At 42.9% G+C, this 24,548-nt stretch overlaps 1 protein-coding gene across 8 annotated transcripts in view; it reads left to right on the forward strand.

Moving 5' to 3' along the window:
* TTC12 (tetratricopeptide repeat domain 12) overlaps positions 1-24,548 on the forward strand; it is a 51,081-nt gene that overhangs the window by 17,119 nt on the left and 9,414 nt on the right. For all 8 annotated transcript variants that reach the window (XM_009006815.5, XM_035264584.3, XM_035264588.3 and 5 more), the window contains 9 exons: positions 3,298-3,369; positions 7,101-7,161; positions 7,606-7,794; positions 8,923-8,992; positions 10,047-10,135; positions 12,481-12,649; positions 17,547-17,639; positions 18,701-18,761; positions 19,531-19,668. In XM_009006815.5, the coding sequence (XP_009005063.4) occupies positions 3,298-3,369; positions 7,101-7,161; positions 7,606-7,794; positions 8,923-8,992; positions 10,047-10,135; positions 12,481-12,649; positions 17,547-17,639; positions 18,701-18,761; positions 19,531-19,668 (942 nt within the window). The remainder of the gene's footprint in view (positions 1-3,297; positions 3,370-7,100; positions 7,162-7,605; positions 7,795-8,922; positions 8,993-10,046; positions 10,136-12,480; positions 12,650-17,546; positions 17,640-18,700; positions 18,762-19,530; positions 19,669-24,548) is intronic.

Below are 24,548 nucleotides of genomic sequence, written 5' to 3' on the forward strand. Positions count from 1 at the left end.
AATGAGGGGGAAAAATGTACAAAGGATCTAAAGCCAATAATGATTTGTTTTATGCAGCTGTGAATTAAAAGAAAAACTTTTGCCCCCTTTAAAATTAATGTATCAATAGTGATGTCACTGGCACTCCGTTACTTATAGTATTAGTACTTTAGTGCCAAGTTAATCTTTTTTGACACTTTTAAATTGGTAGAGACAATGTGATGATATGTCAAGACTGATGTTTCTTGTCAAGGAAGATAAGGCAGCAAAGCTGGTTTCAATTGGGATCAACATCATTTCTTTCTCAGCAGAAAACCTCTTGCACAGTGAAATACATCTTCCTCTGAAGGCAGGATTCCTTTAAAAGGAAGCTGGAGTTCACCCAAGAAAATTCTACTGCGGGTTGACACATGATCAAATGAGAATGGGCCTATTAGTGAGAAAAACCCATTAGCAGCCCTTTGTGTCGTTGTCTGAGGAAGGCAAGTCACAACTATCTGCACTTCACGGGGATACACGATAGGCCAGGGACAAGGCTCTAATGCTTGGGGCTCGGTTTTCCTGCCTGCTGTAACCCCAGTGCTCTGCCAGTGAATGTACTTTGAATGTCTGGCTTTCATGAGCTGAAGTACTAGAGTTTCCTCTTTTCCCTTTGACCATTCCCTTCCTGCTTCCTCAATTTCATCCTTTGTGAATTCATGAGGGGTTACCCCTCTGCTCCCTATCTTTCTTCTCTCTACAGTTACTCCCTCACAGCTCTCTTCTCCTCTCACGGGCTCAACTCTCACCTCTGCAAATGGCTGTCAGACCTACTTCCCAGTCTCCCCTTCCCCGGCTCCAGGGCTGCATGTCAGCTACCTCCTGCGGGTGCCTTTTGATTGTCTTGATGTCTTCTGAAACTCGGTATGTCTAGAAGCCAACTCTTCATCTTCTTACTCAGCCTTTCCCACGTTCTGCCCTGGCTGACCTCTTTCTGTTAATGACACACCATGTCTTTCAGGACTCCAGACCCCCGGTTTTGACTTCACACCCGAACTCTCCTTATCATTGATGGCTAGTTGATCCTGGTCAGTTCTTTCTTTGACAAAGCTCTGGCATCTGCACTTTCTTTCCCTCCCACTGTCACCAGGACTTCAGGCCTTAGCCCTTGTTCTAAGTGATTGTTCTGGTCTCCTTACTTATCTCTCATTGTTCAGCCTTTCCCTCCTCTGGTCATGTCTGCATGCCACCTTCCTGCCAGCTTACCTCCACACTGCCATTGGTGACTCACCCTCCCCCAGTGTGGCATGCAAGGCTACCATGTGGAGTTGCCATTTAGCTCAAGATGGAATCATCCCTCCACCCAGAACCTGCTCCTCGATCCCAGCTGGATTGTCCCCAAACCCCCTGTACTCTCCTCCTCAGGTCATTGCCCACCCCACTCTCCATCCTCCTCTCTTCACCTCTCCATGTGACCTAAGACTCAGCCCAGATCCCTCCTCCTCTGCATGCCCTTTTATAAATATGCATTTTAGAGCATATTTTCTTCCACTGAATTTTTTCAGTAACATTTTCTGTAGTGCCTATATGCTTTTTTCTATAGCACCTCTCTGAAGGAGATTTGGTGTCATTTTTAAACCCTTGAGAGTTTAATGGCCAGGTTTCAAATTCCAGCTCTTCCATTTGTTACCTCTGTGACCTTGAGCCTATCCAACGCCTGGTTTCCACATCTGTAAAATAGGGATAATAACTGTATCTAGTTCAGAGAGTTACTATAAAGCTTCTGTGGGATCATTCATATGAACCATAAAGCTCAGGGCCTGGCACATGGTTTGGGCCGAGCAGTCACACAGTTATTATTATTATTATGACTTCCATTCACTCAGCAGTGAATTGGGAAATGATATACACAAAAGTGTATCTCTAAGACTTCTCCAACAATGATTGTTCTCTCTTTTATTAATTAAATTTAGATTTTCTCTTTTGCTCTGAAATGAATTGCTGCTGATATAACTGCAGCAGTAGCAGCCAATACTGTGTTACCCAGAGCCACACCAAGGGTTTTACATAATGTCTTCCTCACAAACACCCGAGAGAGATACTGCCATTGTCTTCACTTTTCAGGTGAGGAAAATGAGGGTCAGAAAAGTTAGGTGGCCTGGCCAACATGCCACTTCTGCTGTGTAGCAGAACAAGGTTCTACGCAGGACATTTTGGACTCCCAAGCTTGAACTTTTTTTTTTTTTAAGATGAAGGCTAGCTCTGTCGCCAGGCTGGAGTGCAGTGGTGCGATCTCGGCTCGCTGCAACCTCCGCCTCCCGGGTTCAAGCCATTCTCCTGCCTCAGCATCCAAAGTAGCTGGGATTATAGGCATGCACCACCACGCCCAGCTAATTTTTGTATTTTTAGTAGATACAGGGTTTCACCACGTTGGCCAGGATGGTTTCGGTCTCCTGACCTTGTGATCCGCCCACCTCAGCCTCCCAAAGTTCTGGGATTACAGGCATGAGCCACCGCGCCTGGCCCTGAGCTTGAACTCTTAAACCCTTCATATTTAAACCTTTGAAGGGCATCTGATTTGGCACAATGTATTGCATATAAAAGAGGTTCAATAAATATTCATTAACTGAATGTCTTAGATTTTAGCGTATGTCTCTGTCAAATCATCCCCTGCAGGGGCAGGCAGGTGCAGGGCTCCCTGTGTAAATGGTCTAGTTTCTGCCGTAAGTTTCAAACCTGCCTGTTGAAGGGGGCATCCCTATTGATCTTAACTGATATGAACAGAAGGTCCCAGTACACATGTTGTGGTTTATTTGGGAGGAAGGACTTCCCCGGTCCACTAAGATAGAGTAATCTCAGCTGTTTTCCCAGAGTAAGTTGTCCTTTCTTCTAGTAGAAACCAGTGACTCTCAAACTTAGCTGCACATTTACCTCACCTAGAAAGCTTAAAAAATGATGGATGCCTGGGTTTTACCTCAGAGTATAATGTAATTGACGTGGGATGCAGGATTTTTACAAGCATCCTGGATGATTCTAATGTTCTGCCAGTGTTAAGAGCTCTTTTAAACTGAGGGTTTGCTTCCTGATTGCATCTCATTAAATGGAAATGAAAACTGGCAGGTATTATTAATTAATTTGGTGAAGAGCTTGCTGGTGCATCCAGGCTCCTTGCAGACATCAGTTAGTTTGGTCACAAGTGCACAAAAAAAGTTTTGTCAACTCTGGTAGTTGCCCTGAGAATCAAAGCTTCACCTTAACTCTTTTAGCTGTATAGTGAGGGGAGTGGCTAATGACTTCACATCTTCTAAAACTTCTGATCAGTCATTCTCTTTTATTCAGTGTGATGAAAAATGCACAAAAGCGTATTTCCACATGGGAAAAGCCAACCTGGCCCTGAAGAACTACAGTGTGGTAAGTTCTTAGAGGAATGTAATTGACATGTCTGATCACAGAGTGATGCTCCCAGTTGTACTAGAGGAGAACCATGATTCTTCAAGCTAATCAGGTATTATTCCATCCTTTAGTATTTTCCAAGGTAAAGCTCAAGATCTTAAAGTTGGGAAGAATGCTGGGTGTCAGTTAGCTCCACTCCACCAGCTGCAGGACTGTCTTCTGCAACAGCCTTTACCAGTGTTTGTTCAGTCTCTGGAGAGAAAAGACTTAAGCAAAAAGAGAAAACAAAATTTGCTGTAATCTCATCACCTAAAAATAACCATGCAGATCAGTCAATCTACCTACCTGTCTATCCATACTAAGACATTATATATCATTAAAAATAGCTTTATTGAGATACAATTCACATACTGCACAATGCTTCTGTAGAAAGTGTATGATTCAATAGTTTTTCGCATATTCAGAGTCAGGCAGCCATTACCAAAATCGGTTTTTAAAATTTTCATCCCTTCCTAGAAAAGCCCCATGCATATTAGCAGTCAGTCCCCTTCCCCCCAGCCCCGTCTCAGCCTTAGGCAACCACCAGTCTTTCTCTATATATTTGCCCGTTCTGTAGATTGCATACAGTCATACAATCTGTGGTCTTTTATGACTAAGGTCATTCACTTAGTATCATGTTTGCTTGGTACATTTATGTTGTAGTGTGTATCAGTTCTTTGTTCCTTTTTATTGCTGAATAATATTCCATTATATGATACCATGTTTTATTCATTCATTCATCAGTTAATGGACATTTGGGTTGTTTCCACTTTTTGCCTGCTATGAATAACACTGCTATGAGCATTCATGTGCAGGATTTCTTTTTATGCTTACAATCCTCTTGGGTATATATCTAGAAATGGAATAACAGGACCATGTCATAACTCTGTGTTTAACCTTTTGAGGAACTACCAAACTGCTTTTGAAAATGACTGCAGCATTTTACATTCCTACCAGCAGTGTATGAGGGCTCCAGTCTTTCCACATCCTCTTCAATATTTGTTATCTATGTTTTTATTGTAGTTCTTCTGGTGGGTATGAAGTGATGTGTCATTGTGGTATTGATCTGCATTTTTTGGTGGCTAATGATGTTGAGGATCTTTTCATGTACTTATTGGCCATTTATATTTTTTTTTGGAGAAATGTCTTTTTTTATAATGAGTTGCAAATGTTCTTTATATATTCTGAATACAAATATCTTGTCAGATACATGATTTCCAAATATTTTCTTCCACTCTTTGTATTGCCTTTTCCTTTTCTTGATGATGTTCTTTGTGGCACAAAAAAGGGTTAATTTTGATGAAGCCTCAATTACCTATTTTTTTGGGGGGTTGCTTGTGATTTTGGTGTTACATCTAATAAATGATCATCTCATCTAAGGTCGGGAAGATGTATACCTACATTTTCTTCTAAAAGTTTTATGCCTTTAGCTCTTAGATTTAGCTCTGTCTAATCCATTTAGAGTTCATTTTTTTTGTATGATGTAAGGTAGGGGTTCAACTTTACTCTTTTGCATGTGGATGTCTACTCATCCCATTACCGTTTGTTAAAGAGACCATTTTTTTCCCTCATTGAATGATTTTGGCATCCTTGTCAAAAATCAACGGACCACAAATATATGAGTTTATTTTTGGACTTTGGGTTTTATACCATTCATCTACCTGTCCGTCCTTGTGCCAGTTCCACAGCGTCTTCAGTTTTGTAGCTTTGTATTAAGTTGAGAAGTGCCAGTCCTTCAACTTTGTTCCTCGACATTTTCAAGATTGTTTTAACTATTCTGGTAGTCTTGAATTTCTATACGAATTTCAAGATTATCTTGTCATTTTGTGCAAAGAAACCAGATGGAATTTTGATGGGTATTACAGGAATTTGTAAATCAATTTGGCAAGTATTGCTATCTAAACAATAGTAAGTCTTTCTATCCATGAATTCAGGGTGTTTTTCCATTTATAAGATATGTCTTTAAAATAAATTGCTTCATATTATACATTTTTAAAAAGTTTCTTTGTTGGATTTTAATTGTAAATGTAATACAAGCTTATTGTAATAAAACCAAATAAAATAAACGTGAATCAAGAAAATGTTCATTTTTCCCTGTCCACCAATTTTCATTTACTCATTCAATTCATTCATTCAGCAGATATTTATTGAGTGCTTTCTATGTGTCAGGCACTGTTAATACAGGCAATAAAGAATACATCAGTGAAACTAGACAAAATCCTTGGCTTCATGGAACTCATGTTCTTGAGGTAAGGGTGACCAGGAGACAGAAAGCAATGAAGTAGATGTGTAGTGTGTTATGTGTAATATGTTAGGTAGTAGTAAGTAGTATTGAGAAAAATAAATCAGGAAGCAGTAAATATGAGACTGGTTTTGTATACAGTGGTAAGAAAAGGCTTTCTGAAGGAAGGGAGCGGGGAACAAACCGTGTGGACATATAAGGGAATAAATTCCTGGTAGAGGGATAGCGAGAATGCAGCCAGAAACCGGAGAGCAACAGGAGATGAGGTCAAACAGGTGATACAGGTGGAAAAGGGGCTGATCCTGTAGGGCCTTCTAGGCTTCTCAGAGAACTTCGGCTTTTACTCTGGGTGATCTTCACACTTTATTGGAGAATTTTGAGTAAAGTAATTAAATTATCTGACATATTTTAAGGGATTATTCTGCTATACTGAGCATGTGTTTTGGCACGGCAAGATAAGAACAGAGAACGCGTGAAAAGGCATCGCGATAAATATCCAAGCACGAGGTGATGCTGGGGACCAGGTTGCGGTGATGGAGGTGGTAGGAAGGGATGCGGTTCTGGATATTTACTGACAGTGAAGCCAACAAAAACTGTTGCTAGATTAGATCTGGGCTTGAAGAGAAGTTGGATATGGGTCACTCTGATGTACGGACTTCCGTTCCTGGGACACTGTCCTCTACCTTAACGCGGAGAGTTTGTTTTTTTCCCCTTCAGTTTGTTTCTTAACTCCAGTCTTCTGGGTGAACTTTGAAACTTCAGGATGATCTCAGAACTGCCTCCACCTGAGCTTTTCCTCTAGGTGACTGGTTAGATTATACTCTGGGCAGTTCTTACATTCCTGTGGGAAATACTGCCCTAAGCCCAGGAATCCTATGAACTAGAATCCAGTAACTTTATATCTAGCGATTTCCTCAATGAGAAGCCCTTACTCTCGAGTTTTCCAGCTGACTCTTATGTGGCCAATAAATGGACGCCTTACTGGTTCTCTTCGCAGCCTGTACGTTTAAATAGGCAGCTGTCTTTTCCTATCCCCGAGTCTCTGTCAACACTGCCTCTAGCTTCATTTATTTCCTATCTCCCTACGGACGTATCTGACAGCCTCCTGTTCTCGGTCAGTGCAAATATCATATCTAAGTTTTGCATTTACTTTATGATTATTTCCATCCCAGACAGACATGATCCACAGGAATTTAGGACTGGATATTTTTCATCACGAGCATCGAACAACACTACAACACTGTTTCTTTTAAAATGAATTTTGAAATAATACCTGTTGCCCCCTAGAACTGGAGAAGCCTGAACAAAATGTCAAATGCACACCGTGTTCCTATGCCTGTCTCCTGTGCTGGGAGCAGGAGGAGGCGAGGAGAAAATAATAAAGCAGCTAAGCCTAACGGCACCCAGTGTCTTCCCCATAATCACCTTTACCCCAGCCACTCCTCAAGGTCTTGTTTCTTTTTTCCAGTCTAGAGAGTGTTATAAGAAGATCTTAGAAATAAATCCCAAGCTGCAAACCCAGGTGAAAGGTGAGCATGTTCCTGCTGAGACCCTTCATCCAAACAGCACCTCCCTCTGCCTCCTGCCTTAGAATGCATTCCTTGCCTTCACCGCCCTTGGCCAAGAGGCAGCGGTGGATTTTCTTTCCTGCACAGTCCAATCCTCTGTTACCAGCTCACTCCACTCCTCTGCTTGCTGTGCTTCCTTGCAAATATTAATATTTGCCTTCTTCATCTTCTACACCATCCTCCCTTAGACACCGTTAGACTCCCTTGAATCCCTACCAAGGTTTAAGATTCTGGTGATAGATTTAGGCTGTTTCTGAAATGTTCCTTGCTGAAGAAGAGTTGTTTTAATGCCTTATGCTTCTCAAACTCCCATCCTCAAAAGAAAAGGAAAAAAAAAGGTTGTTTCTTGTACAGTATTGTTGATTATTAGGGTTTTGTTTTGCTTTTCCTTTCTTGTGTTTCTAGATTACCTGAATCAAGTAGATCTTCAGGAAAAAGCAGACCGTCAAGAGAAGGAAGCCCACGCACTGCTGGATTCAGGAAAGAACACAGCCGTGACCACCAAGAACCTCCTGGAGACCCTTTCCAAGCCTGACCAGATCCCCTTGTTCTATGCCGGGGGGATTGAGATCCTCACTGAAATTATAAAGGAGTGTAAGCCAGCAATGTATGTGATCTCATGAGTGCTGCCAGTGTGAAGGGATAAGTTCAGAGGTCTGCCTTTACCAAGCGAAGAATCCCTCCCTTCCTTATTGAAGATGTACTCTAATGTAGCTGCTAAAAGGAGTGCACAAGAAATGTCCTCCCAACTCTGCTCTGTCCTCTCTATAGCATGTCCGTACATTCAGGATATATGCAATAAACATACGTAACACAACACACACACGTGGCACATGCTCCATACTTACATATGTCACACATGCACTTAGCTTTCACTCACTTGAATATATCGTTGACTATATTGAATATATTACACACACACCACATACCACACACAGCACACTCATACTGTAAGTACTCACGTCAGTCCACATATCCTGCACATACTGTGCCCTCACATTTTCTCCACACACCCTGTATACATCCTGCACACACCCCAGACATCCCATACCACCTCACACACCTTCCCTCCACTGTGGAGGAATGGAGGACAGAATTACTGTAAGCTTCACCCAGTTACACTTAATGGCTGCTTAGGATGTGGAAATGGCTTCAGAGCAAACATCAGCTCTCCTACTAATGAGGGCCATACTGTTCTCTTGTACTAGCTCTTATAAACATTGTTTCCAAGGCTTAAGTGATCTCTCAGTGATAGCATGTTGTTTGTACAAATAGATGGAGTTTCTGACTTCTCTTTAGTGTACAATGGAGGACACACAACCATCCCCTTCAGCAGTTTCCTGGAGATTATAAATTCCTCTCTAGAGCCTGGAAACAGCTTTGAAATAAATATTTAAGAACAGATGGATATGCGGCCCTTCCCATAGGTTAAGCAGCTCTGGGAGGCTCTCTAAAGATTACAGAATGATGAGCTGTGCAGATAGCCCTCGGAGCCACCCCAGCTCTGCTCTCCTTCTCTAAACAGTCCCTCTGCCTGTGGCACTGAGAGGCTGCTGGCGATTGTATTTTTCAAAATGTAAAGGTATTTGTTTCTGCCAAACCATTAATGTAGGGACTTTGACATTCCATATTAGGTTTCTCATTAGCAAGTGACTGTGGTGCAGCTAGACACCAGCCGGCCAGTTTGGGAGTCTGAAGTGGTTTTCTCTGTATCTATTTCAGGCACAGAACAAACTTTATTCAGAACGCACAATGGATTTAGTATCATCAGTGACAACGAGGTCATACGAAGGTAGGGATGTTGATAAAGACAGCACAGCACTAAAGCCAGGGAAGATAAGCACCGCTTAGGAATCAGACACGAGGCACATAGGTAGTCACGTTTCTGAACCTTCAGTCAGTAGTAGGGGCCTTTCCAGGAGCACAAAGCTACTACAGGAACACCTTTGAGTGCCGACCCTCAAGTCATTGGAGTTAAGCTGCAGTTAACAATTGAGGCTGGGTGTGGTGGCTCACGCCAGGAAGCCCAGCACTTTGGGAGGCCAAGGTGGGCGAATCAGTTGAGGTCAGGAGTTTGAGACTAGCCTGGCCAACATGGTGAAACCTTCTCCACTAAAAATACAAAAATTAACTGGGCGTGGTGGCGGGCGCCTGTAATCCCTTGAATTCTCGCCCCAGAGGTTGCAGTGAGCCACTACACTCTAGCCTGGGCGATACAGTGAGATGCAGTCTCAAAACAAAAAAACAAACAAAAACACCATGCAATTGAAGAGAGGAACAGCAGCACTTCCCAGGGTCCCTCCAAGCTCATCAAAGAGAAGTTATCATTCTTGCTGCTTTCCCACCAGTTTTTGCAAGGTTGTCATTTGTTCTTTTCTTCATTTGGAATTTGCTGATCATATCGAGAAGATTGGCGGGCTGCTGGCCAATCCCGTTTATAATTTCATCTGAAGAAAGGCCTGTATGGTGGGAGGCAGTTTGCTAGAGTTACTGTATTTTAGTTTTGGTTGTTCTGGTGTGCTTCCTGAGGTTTAGGATACTGGTGTGGGTTGGAGTCACCAGGACATGTCTGTGTGCTCAGCCGCAGTTCACTGGTCCCAATGCAGCCATCACCCAAGGCCCTGGCTCACTGGCCACCCTCTGTGCAGCCCTGGCTTCCTCAGTCTGCATCCTTAGCCTGGGACTCATGGTTCAGTAATTGGTCCTGGTGACCCATGGTTCTGGATTATAAAATTACTTTCCCAGACCTGCATATGGCAAGTCTAGGGGTGAAATAAAACCTAATGAAGAGAAAATCAAGACTGATTTTCAGGTTTTTTTAAGACAGCTCTCTTCGTCCATTGTAGGTGTTTTTCCACGGCAGGAAAAGATGCAGCTGAAGAGACAGTCTGTGTGTCTGTTCTCAAGCTCTGGCAAACAGTGTGCAGTGGGAACGGTAAGCCTGGGGAATCACCACTGATCACCATTCATGCGCTGCGTGCAAGAACTACACTGTCAGGCGGGACTGTCCTCCCCAAAGGCCGCGCCGTGGAGAACTGCTGTCTAGACTTCCACACACCCACTCCCTCCAGGAAAGCTTATGGATCAAAAGCAGGGTAGACAGATGAGGGCTGAGGTTGGCGAAGGGAGGAGGTCATGTCAGCACAGTGAGTCGTCTCTCTCCTCTCTCTTTTCCTCCTGCTCTTTGCAGACTCATAACTTCTGTTCATGCACTGGCAGTGAGGTAGATGGAGTTTTTCTTGTCAGCGTAAAAATATTGTTCCTTTTTGCTAACCACAGTACCTTTCCAGCATCCTGAGAGTTACAGTCCTCCCTGCCAGTATCTCCAGACACTGATGGATGTGTAATCTGGAGACAGTAGAATGCCACAGGGATTTATTCACTGTGTTAACTCAGGCTTTTCACATACTCACATCTTCCAGAGTTCATTACATTTTCGTGTGATCTTTCATAATCACTTTTGTAACTTCAGTGTAAATACAAATTTTATGCACTTCTGTCATTTTTAAAATGTATGTTTCAGTGTTTTTGACCCTGGACAAAAACACTGAAAATGGGGATCATGATAGCTATGTCTCCTTTTCCCAGGGCTGCTCTGGGAAGCAGTGATAGAGCTTGTGAATACAGTTTGCATACTCTGAGATGTTAAGTAGGAGATAATACCTTTTTTTTTTTCAGTAGAGTGGAGGAATCAAGAGTGTAAGAAATTAAGCTCTTAAAATCTAGACAATGGGGGGGCCTGTTTCCTGACAAGAATTAAGGGGAGTTATGCCCAGATTAATATCATCACCAAGGTGACTTACGACTCTGTGTAGGACCCTGCACAGGCTTAGGGCAGTGTTTTTTCAAACTCCCCAACAGGAGGGTAAGGAAGGCAGGACTTGGTGATGCTGTGTCCACTCAGTGTGAATCTGACGTAACAATCTGTTTACTCTATTTCTGTGAACCTATTTATCATTTCTGTGAACCTTAGGGGTACATTTTTTTATCATCTGTAAAATATTGTCAGATACTGTGATGTAAATGCTACATTTCAGGTCAATAAAATCTTGATATATCTAACTCAGTAAATACAAAGCAGTTTTTCAAAAGGGCAAGGGAATGCTTAAAAGTAAGGACCTGAAAATATGTCAGTGATCTATTGCGGAGTGGGGAAGAGAAGCCAATTACAGGGTAGGATGTATAATATTTTAAACATTATTTATATGAGGGTGAATAATAGCTCCTCTGGGGAATGGGCTTACCTGGAGGGGGTTTCAGCTAACTCTGTATTTGAATCATTTACAGCAAGCTACTTGTCTAGTATAAGAAAAAATACATAAGCTAAACAAATCAACAAGAACCTTTCCATTTCAGAAGTCAGTAGATCCTATCTTACATGGACAGGAGTAATCATAGGTGAAGTGTAGGACTGAGATGTAATGTTTGCAATGAAAACATGGTTTGATATGGGGGCTACACATCAGATCCTGCAGTCCCATTAACTCTGGCTCTTTGAGGGCTGGAAGGATCCTGGTGTGTGTCTTTTACTTGATGCTGTGTGCTGTGTGTAAATGGGCAATTAGCACAGGACAGGAGAGGGCCCGGGGTAATGAGGTCCAAGGGACCGGGCCCACCCCTTTGAGATCCAGTTTGTTCTGTTTCATAGCTTAGCCTCATACTGCAGTCTCTACCCTGCAGTTTCAAACAAATTCACGAACCTGGTCAGAAAATGAAGCAGATGAAAGGGGATAAATCTGCTGCCACCACCCTGGAAGAGCTTATATTCTAGGAAGGGCACACTTTATTCGTTAATGCTCTCAGGTGATATTCTGCTTTCCTGGGTAACATTTCCTCAAATTGCCGCTCTAAGCCATTGTATGAATATTGATGGTCTAAAGACATTCCAGGATTAAGCTGATTTCTTTCCCCTTCCTGGTGTTTCCAGATACCACACACCAAGGAGACTTGACAATAATGAGGACATAGCTGAATCATGGGTGCCAGTCCCTGTCTGGCACAGTCATGCATTAACTCATTTAATCCTCATGACCTGTAGGTAGGACGTAATCCTCATTTCACTGATGAGGAAACCGAGGAGCACAAGAGTTCATTGTTAAGGTCGCTCCCCTGGGCATTCAGACCCCAGCAGTCTGGTTCTAGAGTCTACATTCTTACATTTCATTTTCCTGCCTTCAAATGAGTGGGCAACAGTTGAGTTTCCCATTAGGTGGAGGGCAACAGAGCTGGTTTAATTGCCGTCATGGCGAGCAGAAGACAGACAACCCTTGTGTTTTGCAGAGGAAAACCAGCGTGTGCTAGTGATGGACCCTGACAGGGCCAGGCTGCTGGCCGCCCTCTTGTCCTCCAGGGTCCTGGCCATCCGGCAGCAGAGCCTGGCCCTGCTGCTGCAGCTCGCCCAGACTGAGAGCGGACGGAGCCTGATTATCAGCCACCTTGACCTGACCAGGTAAGTCTCCGCTGGCAGGGTTCTTCCTGGGACATCTCAGGTCATCACTTGACAAGATCAGGTGTGCCTGTCTCCCCTCGTATCTCTGATGCGTGACTTGAAGGATCAATAACAGAAAGAGCCTTTGACAAGAGTGCTCCGTCATGAGAACCTCCAGGACAGACTCCTGTCTGAACTTGGTACCATGGACGGTTTTATTTCTCCTGAGCAACTGGCTCGTCCCCAACCCACAAATGGTGCAAATGGCAGCCCTTCCATAGACAGATTGGGAGCCCCACCTTAAAATAGGTCACTTGCTTCTGCACCTTTGGCCTCGGTCCTTTCTCTACCCTGTTCCTGCCCTTCCTTTTCTTCTTTCATTTCTGTTCGAGGTAATCCTATCTTATTCTACATATCCTTAAACCCCTTCTGGAACAAGATGGAATATGAATAAATAAAACATTTCAAATACTGTTGCATGGAGGTCTTTCCAAAGTATAAGACTATGGGCATAGAATGCGTGTCCCCTAAGTAGCCTTTCTAGAAAGATTGCTGAACCACAGTGATTCTGCCCCATCTTTTATAATGTATTAGTTTATTTTTAAAATCATTTATGTATTTATTTTGCTTACTTGTTTTACTTCTTCATTTATTCACTTTCACTAAGTTTTTCGTTTATTTATCTTCACATTAGTTTGAACATGTGAAATTCCCACTTACTAGATCTAAAAGTTTGCATGCCAGCCATTTCATATGGTTCAATCTAGTAGAAATAATGGCAATTATTGTCCCTTGCTTTATAAATGTTTCTCACACAATCTAAAAACAGGAGATTACCCTTCTGAGTTTTCTCATTCACTGCTGTTTTGTTTTATTTTTCCTCATTCTTCAAGGTAGGCAAGATAAGCTTTATTACCTCCCATCCCTGATGGGGCAGGAGGCACTGAGGCAAGGAACCAAGGGAATCTCCCCCAGCTAGCCCGGCCCCCAGGCACTGTTCGAGGACCCAGGTCTGCTCTGTCTTCCCAGGAGGAAAAGGAGCCAAACCTGCTGTGACTGGTTCTTGTTCCTGCCAGATCTTTTGGGGACCCTGCTGAGCCCTCCCACGCTGTTCAGTTTGGTATAGAGCTCCATGTGTGCCCATGACAGGGTGGTTATTAAGCCTTGCCTATGGCTCCCCTTCTGGGCCCAGTCACAGCCTCAGTGGCTCCCAGGAAAGGTTTTGGCAACTTCCTGAAGCTCAGGCCTCATGGCAGATGCAGATTGTTAGTGGAGTTAAATTCTCTAAAAGCACATTTCACATTTCAAATGACTCTGCAGTCATTTCCTCAACAGCTTCATCGTATTTTTTTTTAATATGGTTTTTGTCTCTTTGAGTAAATGTAACTATAGCTATCACGAGCTTCTCCCCTCAAGCTGTCTTTGAATTGCTTGAGTTTCAATGTGAATTTTTCCAGTGTCTTGGAAGTGGCATTCACGATCACCTCGTGTGGTCCTGCCTACTCTCCTTAGACAGAGAAACCTCAGGTTTTACCTTTATGCCTGCTAGCCTCCTTACCGTTCATCTCCAGTTGAACCAGAAAGAATGGGTTCTCTGTGATGAAATGAGGCAGTTTGAATCAAGACAGAGCCGCACATAGTCCCATGACTGTCACGGCAGCACACGTATCCCATTCCTCCCACGGTGTTTATCCTCCCAGGAGAGGTTGAAGAGATGAAAGTGTGCTGGCCGAGGGCCCATGTCATTTTGTAAAAAGTGCTGGGTTTTAGTCTTAAGCAGTACTGAGCTTAAATTCCCTGCATGTCTCTGCTTGTGTGACCCAGGAAAGTTACTTAGCATTGACGGGCCCTGCATCTCATCTCCATCACTCAGTGGTGATGACACGGGGGGCGATGCAGCTATGTCGGTTGAGTTTTTGCTGCCGCATTGTGCCGAATACTTGAGCAAAAGAAGCTTAGGCAAAATAGCTTAAGCCTGGCTTGTCTTGTCACCTAATAAAATGAGGCTACAGATAGCAACTGTTGGTGCAGTGGCTTGAAGATGTCGAGGTCAAAGTCTCTTCCCTTCTCCTGACCTTCCCCACACGGTCATACCTCCCCCTCACTACAGCTCCAATCTTCACATCCTTCTCTAAGACAGGTCAGCACCAGCTGAATCTGTCCCTTTTATCAAGAAAAGCTACTGCCTATTTCTCTTTGGACAGAATTTTGTCACACGCTACCCCTGGTGGAAAAAAAATGGTCCCAGCTTCCTGTGTGGTAGAGTCAGGAAGAATAGAAGGGAGTGGAGAGTGTTTGTGGGGTTAGTCCACAAGCATCTTCTACATCCAAAAAAAAAAAAAGCAACTAACATCAAGTATCAGGCCTGACACATGGCATGATAAGGGCTCAATAACACTTTTATAATCATTTTTCTCTCAGGGTAGGGTATTTGTTCAGGTCCTAAATTGAAGTAACCGTGCATTTACTGTTACATGAAAGCATTTTCTGACCTGTGGTTCAGTCACAGAGACAGCTGCTTCTAAGCAAAGCAGAAAAACTGCCATAAAAAAGAAGGAATGTGAGGAAGTAGAAAGAGCTACATAGTCTTCTCTAGGTGCTGAGTCCGGTTAGGAGGGGGCCTAGCTGCTTATGTCTCCCAGGACAAAGCCAAGATGATCTTAGACTGTTGTTTCATTCTGTGCTATTCAGGCTCATTAGCATTCATCTTCAAGACCGAAGAAAATAGGTTTAAACTGGTGAAGGAAGAATCCGAGCTAAGTGTAAAACAAATAAATTATTTCTGACAGCAGCAGCGTGGAGTCCATTCCTGAAGAGGTTAGGGATTTGCAGAAGCTCAGCGTCACCTGGGCCCTCAGGAACTAGCCGGTGAAGCCCCACTCGGCATAGATGTCCTCTGCGCACCCTCCTGCAGCCTGTGCGTCATGCCCTCCAGTGCAGATGCCAGTGCTTTCATTGTTTTTATCTGCATGTGTTTCGGGATGGGCAGTAACGCAACTTACTGGGGAGAGACGGGTTGGGGGAAGTCTCTCCCCAGTTAGTGAGAAGCTGTGGGTCTCACCTCCCAAGGTAGCCCATCCCATTTCAGGACAGTTCTGATTGATATAAATTATCTCCCTACACTGTGCACAAGCTGCCTGCCTCATACTATTCTGGGGCTGATCCTGCCTCCCTACATTAAGGCCCAGGTCCAGACTCCTCCCAGCTTTCCAGTGTGTTACGTATCTGAAAATATTGATATATTCCAGGTTAAGCATCTTTGTTCCCTCTATCATTCTTTGATGATTTGGGTGTATTGTCCTCTACTGTCTCCAGTCATTCCTTCCAGGTCTTCATGAGTGTCTGTTTCTTACTGTACATCTTACTCTGCTGCTGCCTCAGTCTGCTCCCTTAGTGTTTATTGTCTGGACAATCACAGTTCTCCCTGGTTGAATTCCTGCCTCCTGTACGACCTGCTCCAACCCAGCCTCCACTGTATGCCAAAGGGATTTTTCCAAAATGCACGTCTGCTCTGCTATTTTCCTACTTAACACACTGAAATGACTCTCTATTCCTTGTAAGGCTAGTTCTCCAATTACTGAGAACTATAATGGCTAGGAATCACATGAGGACATAATGAAAAAGCAGCCTCCTCACACTCAGACTGACTAAGGAATCCGTCCCCGAGACCCCCACCACCAACCACACATTGGAGAACACGGGCCTACCAAGCAAAGTACAGACTTTCCAGCAGGCCATAGAAGGCCCCAGGATCTGGGCTCTGTCCAGCTCTCTACCGCCCCCTGTCCTCCCCTCACACCCTAAGCATGCCAGCAGTCCCCAAATGTACTTCTGCTACTCTATGCCTCATAGTCTGTGAATGCAGTCCGCTTTGCCTGACTTGCTCTGCTCCCGTCCCCGAGGGCCCAACGGGATGCTGGCCTGCCAGCTGCATTGTCTTGTTTAATTGCTATGGCCCCAGAACCGACCGCATTGCCTCGTACACGGTCAGGGCTTGTTCATTGTGATTGGTCAAATGGATAAACGAATCAATAGCTAACCCTACCCTTTAGAGACGCTGAAATGTCATCTGTTGAAGGCTGCTTCACCTCCATCCCCACCGGCGAGACTCTGGTCCTCTCAACATGTGTCTGTCGCTAACATCCCACCCGACGCGGTTTACCGTCCTTGTTTATCTACATGTGTATCACTGTAGGAGACCCGGAGCTCGGCACTGAGCACAGTATACTTAGCACATTGTAGACGTTTAATACAAGTTGTCTGGATAAACGAATTATGTTCTTTCCATTGTCGTGGTGCCAGTAAGTCCGTTTGGGCAGCCTGAGATTGCATCAGGTGTTTTCTGGCAGCTCTGCCAGATTGTTTGCTCATCTTGTGTTTGTAAGTGGCTAAAAAATCCTTAAATCTTTCTTATACGAACCAGTTATAAACCAGGTCTCGCAATTCTGTTACTTATGCAGAATTTCCAGCTCTAAGTGGAGGACTTCGAGTTTAACCCTATTAAATTTAATCTAATATATTCAGCAGCCTGTCACAATCTTGTTAAATCTTTATTCCATCACCCACCTTATTAGGGGGCCCTCCCACTTCAGTCATCAGCAGATTAGTAAGCATGCCATTTAGATGTCATCTAAGTTAATGAACTCGACTGAGCCAGAGTCACATGGCTGAGTCACAGAGACTTCTTCTGAGCTGGCATCCGATAATCAATAAACTTTGGTTAAAAGTATTCAGCCTTCTGGGGATTCATATTAAATGGTCTGGGTGGGTAAGGAGCTATGCTTCCTAGGAGGGCATGGCAAGGCACCCTTTCTGTTTATTTCACCCAGATGCCGACTCCTTTTTGGTTTCCTTACAAGGTTACCCTGTTGGGATGTTGGAGGACAGCTACCTCTGAGGTTATTATGGGTTTTTGCAGATTGTTGGAAGCCCTGGTGTCATTTCTTGATTTCTCGGATAAGGAGGCTGTCACTGCTATGGGACTATTCACAGACTTGGCTCTGGAAGAAAGGTAACTTTTTTATTTATAGAGACCGACATTTCTTCCTCAGTCTTTGTTGAACTGTCTGATCTTTAAAAATGTGCCATATTCAGAGAGGCTAGGCCAAGTCTCCAAGTGAGTATTGCAGGATTCACTGAGTAGGAGGGCTGATGCCTCCCAGGGGGCTGAGGCCAGCTACTCCCATTCTAGTCACTCTGCGTAGAGGCTGACCTGGGCCTCCGTGGGTTTGGAAGCAGCAGCATACATAAAGCAGCGCCTCTGGCAGTAGGGAAGCCTCCCAAGTGTCGGGGAGCTTCCTCCCTCCTAATCGGTGCCTGGCACATAGGAGCTGCTCAGCAAATTTGCATTGAATAAACTTGAGCAAGCCAGCAAGCAAGAATGAACAGTCAAATGCAGCCTCCTCTGGGGTTGCCAGTGACATCGTAAATAATGACCTCCTTCTGCCCATGACTTTGTGTTGCTTTGTTTTGTTTGGTTTTGCTTAGCTACTGGGGATGATATTAAAGGTCTTAGTTTTCATAATTTTTCAACTGCTTTTTTTAAAGTTCATCTTGTGTTTTAAATTTCGTCACAAACTTTAGGGCACCTTGCTCAGAGATGGTAATGGGATGAGAGAGCTGCTTGTGCTCTCAGGCAGGCCAGCCAGCTGGCACGGGCTGGGGTATGGAACGGTGGCTGTAGCCTGTGGAGAGGCTCCGAAGGATAAATATGCTTGCATGGTATTTGCCTTCTGCGTGGCACACACATGCTGTAGACTCAGAGCAGGGATTCGGGGTATGTCAGCCTGGCAGAAGCCTAGAGATTCCAGCAACTCCTGCTTACGGGAGCCGCCATCTGAGATCTGTTGTTTAATATCAAAGGCAATTCTCCAGACTTAGAAAAATCAAAGCCACAGTATGTGCACAGTGACGTGCTTTCTTCTTTTTTTGGCTCTGTATTGTCCATGCACACTCTAAATCACATGGGCCTAGAGTTTGTAAGTGTCTGCAACATTAATTATCTGAGATGCTGTATTTATGTTATAGTTTATGCAATGTAAAAATAAATCCTGGCTGATGGTTTCTCAACAGATTCCAAGTCTGGTTCCAGGCCAGCCTTCCAGGTGTTCTCCCTGCACTCGCAGGCGTTCTGGTGAGCAAACCCTCATTTTCATCCTCTGTGACAGACACTCTCAGGAGCATGAATGGGGCTGTTTAAACACAATTTACAATCTAGAACAACTATTGTCTCTCGGTTGGTTAATCATTTATTCACAGCTGGAATTTACACAATTGTCAGTTATTGAAACAACTGCAGGAGGGACAGGTGGAGGTGGCATATGGATGGCGCTGGTTACAGGGAAGGAAAAGCTGGGTGTGGGTGGCGTTGTAAGTGAAGGTGGATAGAGTCCGTCAGTCTCCATCAGTCCCCTGCTGATACTAAGTATGGTGTGCAACCCTGTCTGCTGAATGGAAGTCATCCTGTCTGGAAAACTAGTGTAGGAATTTGAGCTGATAAAGCACTGAATGGCATGGGGGGCAGAGGTTCTCCTTGGAGAGTGTGTTGCAACTGGAGCCTGTCCCTATGGAATCTTAGAAGTTTCAGGGGCCCTAAAAGAGCATAACCATACCCCAGTATGTCACAGCTGTGGAAATTGAGCCTCTGAGAAGGGAAGGGACTTGTCCAGGTCCTCCCAGCTAGGTGGAGGAGCTGGGATTAAGCCCTAGGCCAAGACTCTTTTGGGTCTACCCCTCTACGTGCCTCCATTCTGTGGCCCATGTGACCTCAGGGATGCCCCTGTTTGACATGAAGCTATCTAGTTGGTTCACAGACCTTTTGGTGAGTGAGGGACTCACCTAGAGATCATGCGGCATCCTTTGCCTGCTCTCTGAGGCTCTGCCTTCTCCTAATTCTCGTTTAGAAGAGAGATCCCAAGGTAAGCAGCTCCTCGGCTCTGTGCCAGTGCATTGCCATCATGGGAAACCTCAGTGCTGAGCCTGCCACCCGAAGACAGATGACAGCCTGTGAGGAATTTGGGGATGGCTGCTTGAGCCTCATGGTATGTTAGCTTTTCTATTCAAAATTGCTCTTTATCCTCTTTGGGGGCATTAGCTGCTTCTTAGTTGTCTGGTTTTTCCAAAAATTCTGTTTCTGTAGGTGCTGGAATGGGGCAGTGGCTTATCCCTTCCGTAACTGTAGATTTTATGCACTGCTGGCCTTAAACAGCCCCACAGATCGAGTCTCATTAGCCCTGGGGAAGGATTTTCTTTTTTAGTTTTTTTAAAATTATTTATTTATTTATTTATTATTTAACTTTTGTTTTAAGTTCAGGAGTGCATTTGCAGGTTTCTTATATAAGTGAACTTGTGTCATGGGGGTTTGTTGTACAGATTATTTTGTTACCCAGGTATTAAGCCTAGTACCCATTAGTTGTTTTTCCTCATCCTCTCCCTCTGCCTCCCACCCCCCACCTTCTGGCAGGCCCCAGTGTGTGTTGTTCCCCTCTATGTGTCCACGTCATCTTTTAGCACTCATGTATAAAGAAGAACACATGGTACTTAGTTTTCTGTTCCTGCATTAATTTGCAAAGGATAATAGCCTCTAGCTCCACCGTTTTCCTGCAAAGGACATAATCTCATTCTTTTTATGGCTGCATAGTATTCCATGGTGTATATATGCCATATTTTCTTTATCCAGTCTATCACTGATGAGCATTTAGGTTGATTCCATGTCTTTGCTATTGTGAATAGTGCTACAGTGAACATATGTGGGCATGTGTCTTTATAATAAAAGGATTTCTATTCCTTTGGGTATATACCGATTAATGGGATTGCTGGGTCAAATGGTATCTCTGTTTTAGGTCTTCGAGGAATAGCCACACTGTCTTCCACAACAACTTAACTACTTTACCCTCCCACCAACAGTGTATAAACGTCCCTTTTTCTCTGCAGCCTTGCCAGCATCTGTTACTTTTTAACTTTTTAGTATAATCACCATTCTGACTGGTGTGAGATGGTATCTTGTGGTTTTGATTTGCATTGCACTAATGATATCAGTGATGTTGAGCTTTTCTTCATGTACTTCTTGGCCACTTGTATGTCTTTTGAAAAGGGTCTCTTCATGTTCTTTGCCCACTTTTTAACGGGATAGTTTATTTTTCTCTTGTGAATTTGTTTAAGTTCTTCATAGATGCTAGATATTAGACCTTCGTCAGATGCATAGTTTGCAAAAACTTTCTCCCCTTCTGTAGGTTGTCTGTTCACTCTGTTGATAATTTCCTTTGCTGTGCAGAAGCTCTTTAATCAGATCCTATTTGTCCGTTTTTGCTTTGGTTGTGATTGCTTTGGGTGTCTTTGTCGTGGAATTTTTGCTCATTCTTGTGTGTAGAATGGTATTGCCTGGGTTATCTTCCAGGGTGTTTATAGTTTTGGATTTTACAATTAAGGTTTTATTCCATCTTGAGTTAATTTTCATATATTATGTAAGGAAGGGGTCCAGTTTCAATCTTCTGCATATAACTAGCAGTTATCCCAGCAGCATTTATTGAATAAGGAATCCTTTCCCCATTGCTTGTTTTTATCAGGTTTATCAAAGATCAGATAGTTTAATGTATGTGGTCTTATTTCTGGTTCTTTTTTCTGTTCCATTGGTCTATGTGTCTGTTTTTAGACCAGTGCCATGCTGCTTTGGTAACTGTAGTATAGTTTGAAGTCAGGGATCGTGATGCCTCCAGCTTTGTTCCTTTTGCTTAAGATTGCCTTGGCTATTCAGACTCCTCTTTGATTCCATGCAAATTTTAAGTACCTTTTTCTAGTTCTGTGAAGAATGTAAATGGTAGTTTAATAGGAATTGCACTGAATCTATATATTGTTTTAGGCAGTATGGCCCTTTTAACAATATTGATTCTTTCTATCCATGAGTACGGAATTTTTTCCACTTGTTTGTGTCATCTCTGATTTATTTGAGCAGTGTTCTGTGGTTCTTCTGGAGATCTTTCACCTCCCTGGTTAGCTGTATGCCTAGGTATTTTCTTTTGATGGCAATTATAAATGGGATTGCATTTCTGGTTTGGCTCTCGGTTTGACTGTTGTTGGTGTATAAGGATGCTCGTGACTTTTGTTTGCTGATTTTGTATCCTGAGACATTGCTGAAGTTGTTAATCAGCTTAAGGGGCTTTTGGCCCAAGACTGTGGATTTTTCTAGATACAGGATCGTGTCATCTACAAACAGAGATAGTTGAACTTCTTCTTTTCCTCTTTGGATGCCCCTTAATTTTCTCTTACCTGATTGCCACGGCCAGGACTTCTCATACTCTGTTGAATACATGTGGTGGGAGAGGGCATCCTTGTCTTGTGCCACTTTTCAAGGGGAGTGCTTCCAGCTTTTGCCCGTTAATATGATGCTAGCTGTGGGTCTGTCATAGAAGGTTCTTATTTTGAGGTATGTTATTTTAGTACCTAGTTTATTGAGAGATCTTAACATGAAGAAGTGTTGAATTTTATCAAAAGCCTCTTCTGCATCTATTGAAATCACATTGTTTTTGTTGTTAGTTCTGTTTATGTGATGAATCACATTTATCTATTTGCATATGTTGAACCAACCTTGCATCCCAGAGATAAAGCCCACTTGATTGTGGTGGATAAGCTTTTTGATGTGCTGCTAGATTCAGTTTGCCAGTATTTCGTTGAGGATTTTTGCATCAATGTTAAGGATTTTGGCCTGAAGTTTTCTTTTTTTTTGCTGTGTCTCTGCCAGGTTTTGGAATCAGGATGATGCTGGTCTCATAGAATGAGTTAGGAAGGAATCCCTCCTCCCTGATACTTTGGAATTGTTTTAGCAGGAATAGTACCACCTCTTCTTTGTACATCTGGTAAAATTCAACTGTGAATCTGGCTGGTGCTGGGCTTTTTTTGGTTGGTAGGCTATTTATTACTGACTCAGTTTCAGAGCTCATTGTTGGTTTGTTCAGGGATTCCATTTTTTCCTGGTTCAGTCTTTGGATAGTGTATGTCCAGGAATTTATTCATTTCTTCTAGATTTTCTAGTTTATGTGCATGGAGGTGTTCATAATATACTCTGATGGTTGTTTGTATTTCTATGGGGTCAGTGGTGATATGCCCTTGTTGTTTCTGATTGTGTCTATTTACATATTCTCTTTTCCTTGTTTTAGTCTAGCTAGTGATGTATCTATTTTATTATTTTTTTCAAGAAACCAGCTTTAGGATTTGTTGACCTTTTGAAGGATTTGTGTGTGTATGTGTGTGTGTCTTAGTCTCCTTCAGTTCAGCTCTGATTTTGGTTATTTCTTGTCTTCTGCTAGCTTTGGGATTTGTTTGCTCTTGGTTCTCTAGTTGTTTTAGTTGTGGTGGGAGATTGTTAACATGAGATATTTCTAAATTTTTGTTAGAAATATCTGTTAGGGCATTTAGTGCTATAAATTTCCCTCTCAACCCTGCCTTACCTGTGTCCCAGAGATTCTGGTATGTTGTATTTTTGTTCTCATTAGTTTCAAAGAACTTCTTGATTTCTGCCTTAACTTCTTTTTTTACCCAAAGTCATTCTGGAGCAAGTTGTTCAATTTCCATGTAATTATGTAGTTTTGAGTGCATTTCTTAATTTCTAATTTGAGTATTAAGATTTCAGTTATTTTGCATTTGCTAAGGAGCATTTTACTTCCAAATATGATTGATTTTAGAGTACACACTACGTGATGGTGAGAAGAATGTATGTTCTGTTGTTTTCAGATGGAGAAATCTGTATATGTACATCAAGCCCATTTGATGCGGTGCCAAGTTCAGGTCCTGAATATCTTTGTTGATTTTCTGTCTCAGTGATCTAATATTGTCAGTGGGGTGGTAAAGTCTCCTGCTATTATTATGTGGCAGACTAAGTCTCTTTGAAGAACTTGCTTTATGAATCTGGATGTTTCTGTGTTTGGTACATAATTATTTAGGGTAGTTAGATCTTCTTGTTGAATTGAATCCCTTACTAATATGTGCAATGCCCTTTTTTGGTCTTCATTGGTTTAAAGTCTGGTTTGTCTGAAACTGAGATTGCAACCCCGGCTTCATTTCTGTTTTCCATTTGCTTGGTAGTTTTTTCTCCCTCCTGTTATTTTGCCTATGTGTATCATTGCTTGTGAGATGGGTCTTTTGAAGACAGCATACCAATGGACCTTGGTTCTTTATCTGGCTTGCCACTGTGTGTCTTGGGACATTTAGCCCATTTACATTCAAGGTTAGTATTGGTATGTGTAGATTTGATCCTGTCATCATGATGTTAGATGCTTATTTGCTGATTTATTTATGTGGTTGCTTTATAACGATACTGGTCTATGTACTTCAGTGTGTGTTTGTAAAGGCTGGTAATGGTCTTTTCTTTCCATATTTAGTGATTCCTTCAGGAACTCTTGTAAGGCAAGTCTGGTGGCAATTAATTCCCATAGCATTTGCTTATTTCTCTTTCACTTATGAATTTTAGTTTGGCCAGAAATGAAATTCTGGTTGGAATTTCTTTTCTTTAAGAATGTTGAATATTGGCCTCCAGTCTCTTCTAGCTTGTAGGATTTCTGCTGAGAGGTCTGCTGTTAGTCTGATGAACTCTGCTTTGTAAGTGATCTGACCTTTCTCTCTCTTTGCCTTTAGTATTTTTGCTTTCATGTCAGCCTTGGAGAATCTGATGATTATATGTCTTGGGGAGTTCTCTGCATTTCTGAATTTGAATGTTGACTTCTCTAGCTAGGTTGGGGAAGTTCTCATGGATGATATCCTGAAATATGTTTTCCAGATTGGTTCTATTCTTCCTGTATGTCTGGGACATCAGTTAGATATAGATTGGGTCTCTTTTACAGAATTCTGTATTTCTCAGAGGTTTTACTCATTTCTTTTTATTCTTTTTTATCTATTCTTCCCTGACTGTCTTATTTCAGAAAGCCTGTCT

Source organism: Callithrix jacchus, chromosome 10 (genome assembly GCF_049354715.1).
Source record: "Callithrix jacchus isolate 240 chromosome 10, calJac240_pri, whole genome shotgun sequence".
Classification (NCBI taxonomy): Eukaryota; Metazoa; Chordata; class Mammalia; order Primates; family Cebidae; genus Callithrix; species Callithrix jacchus.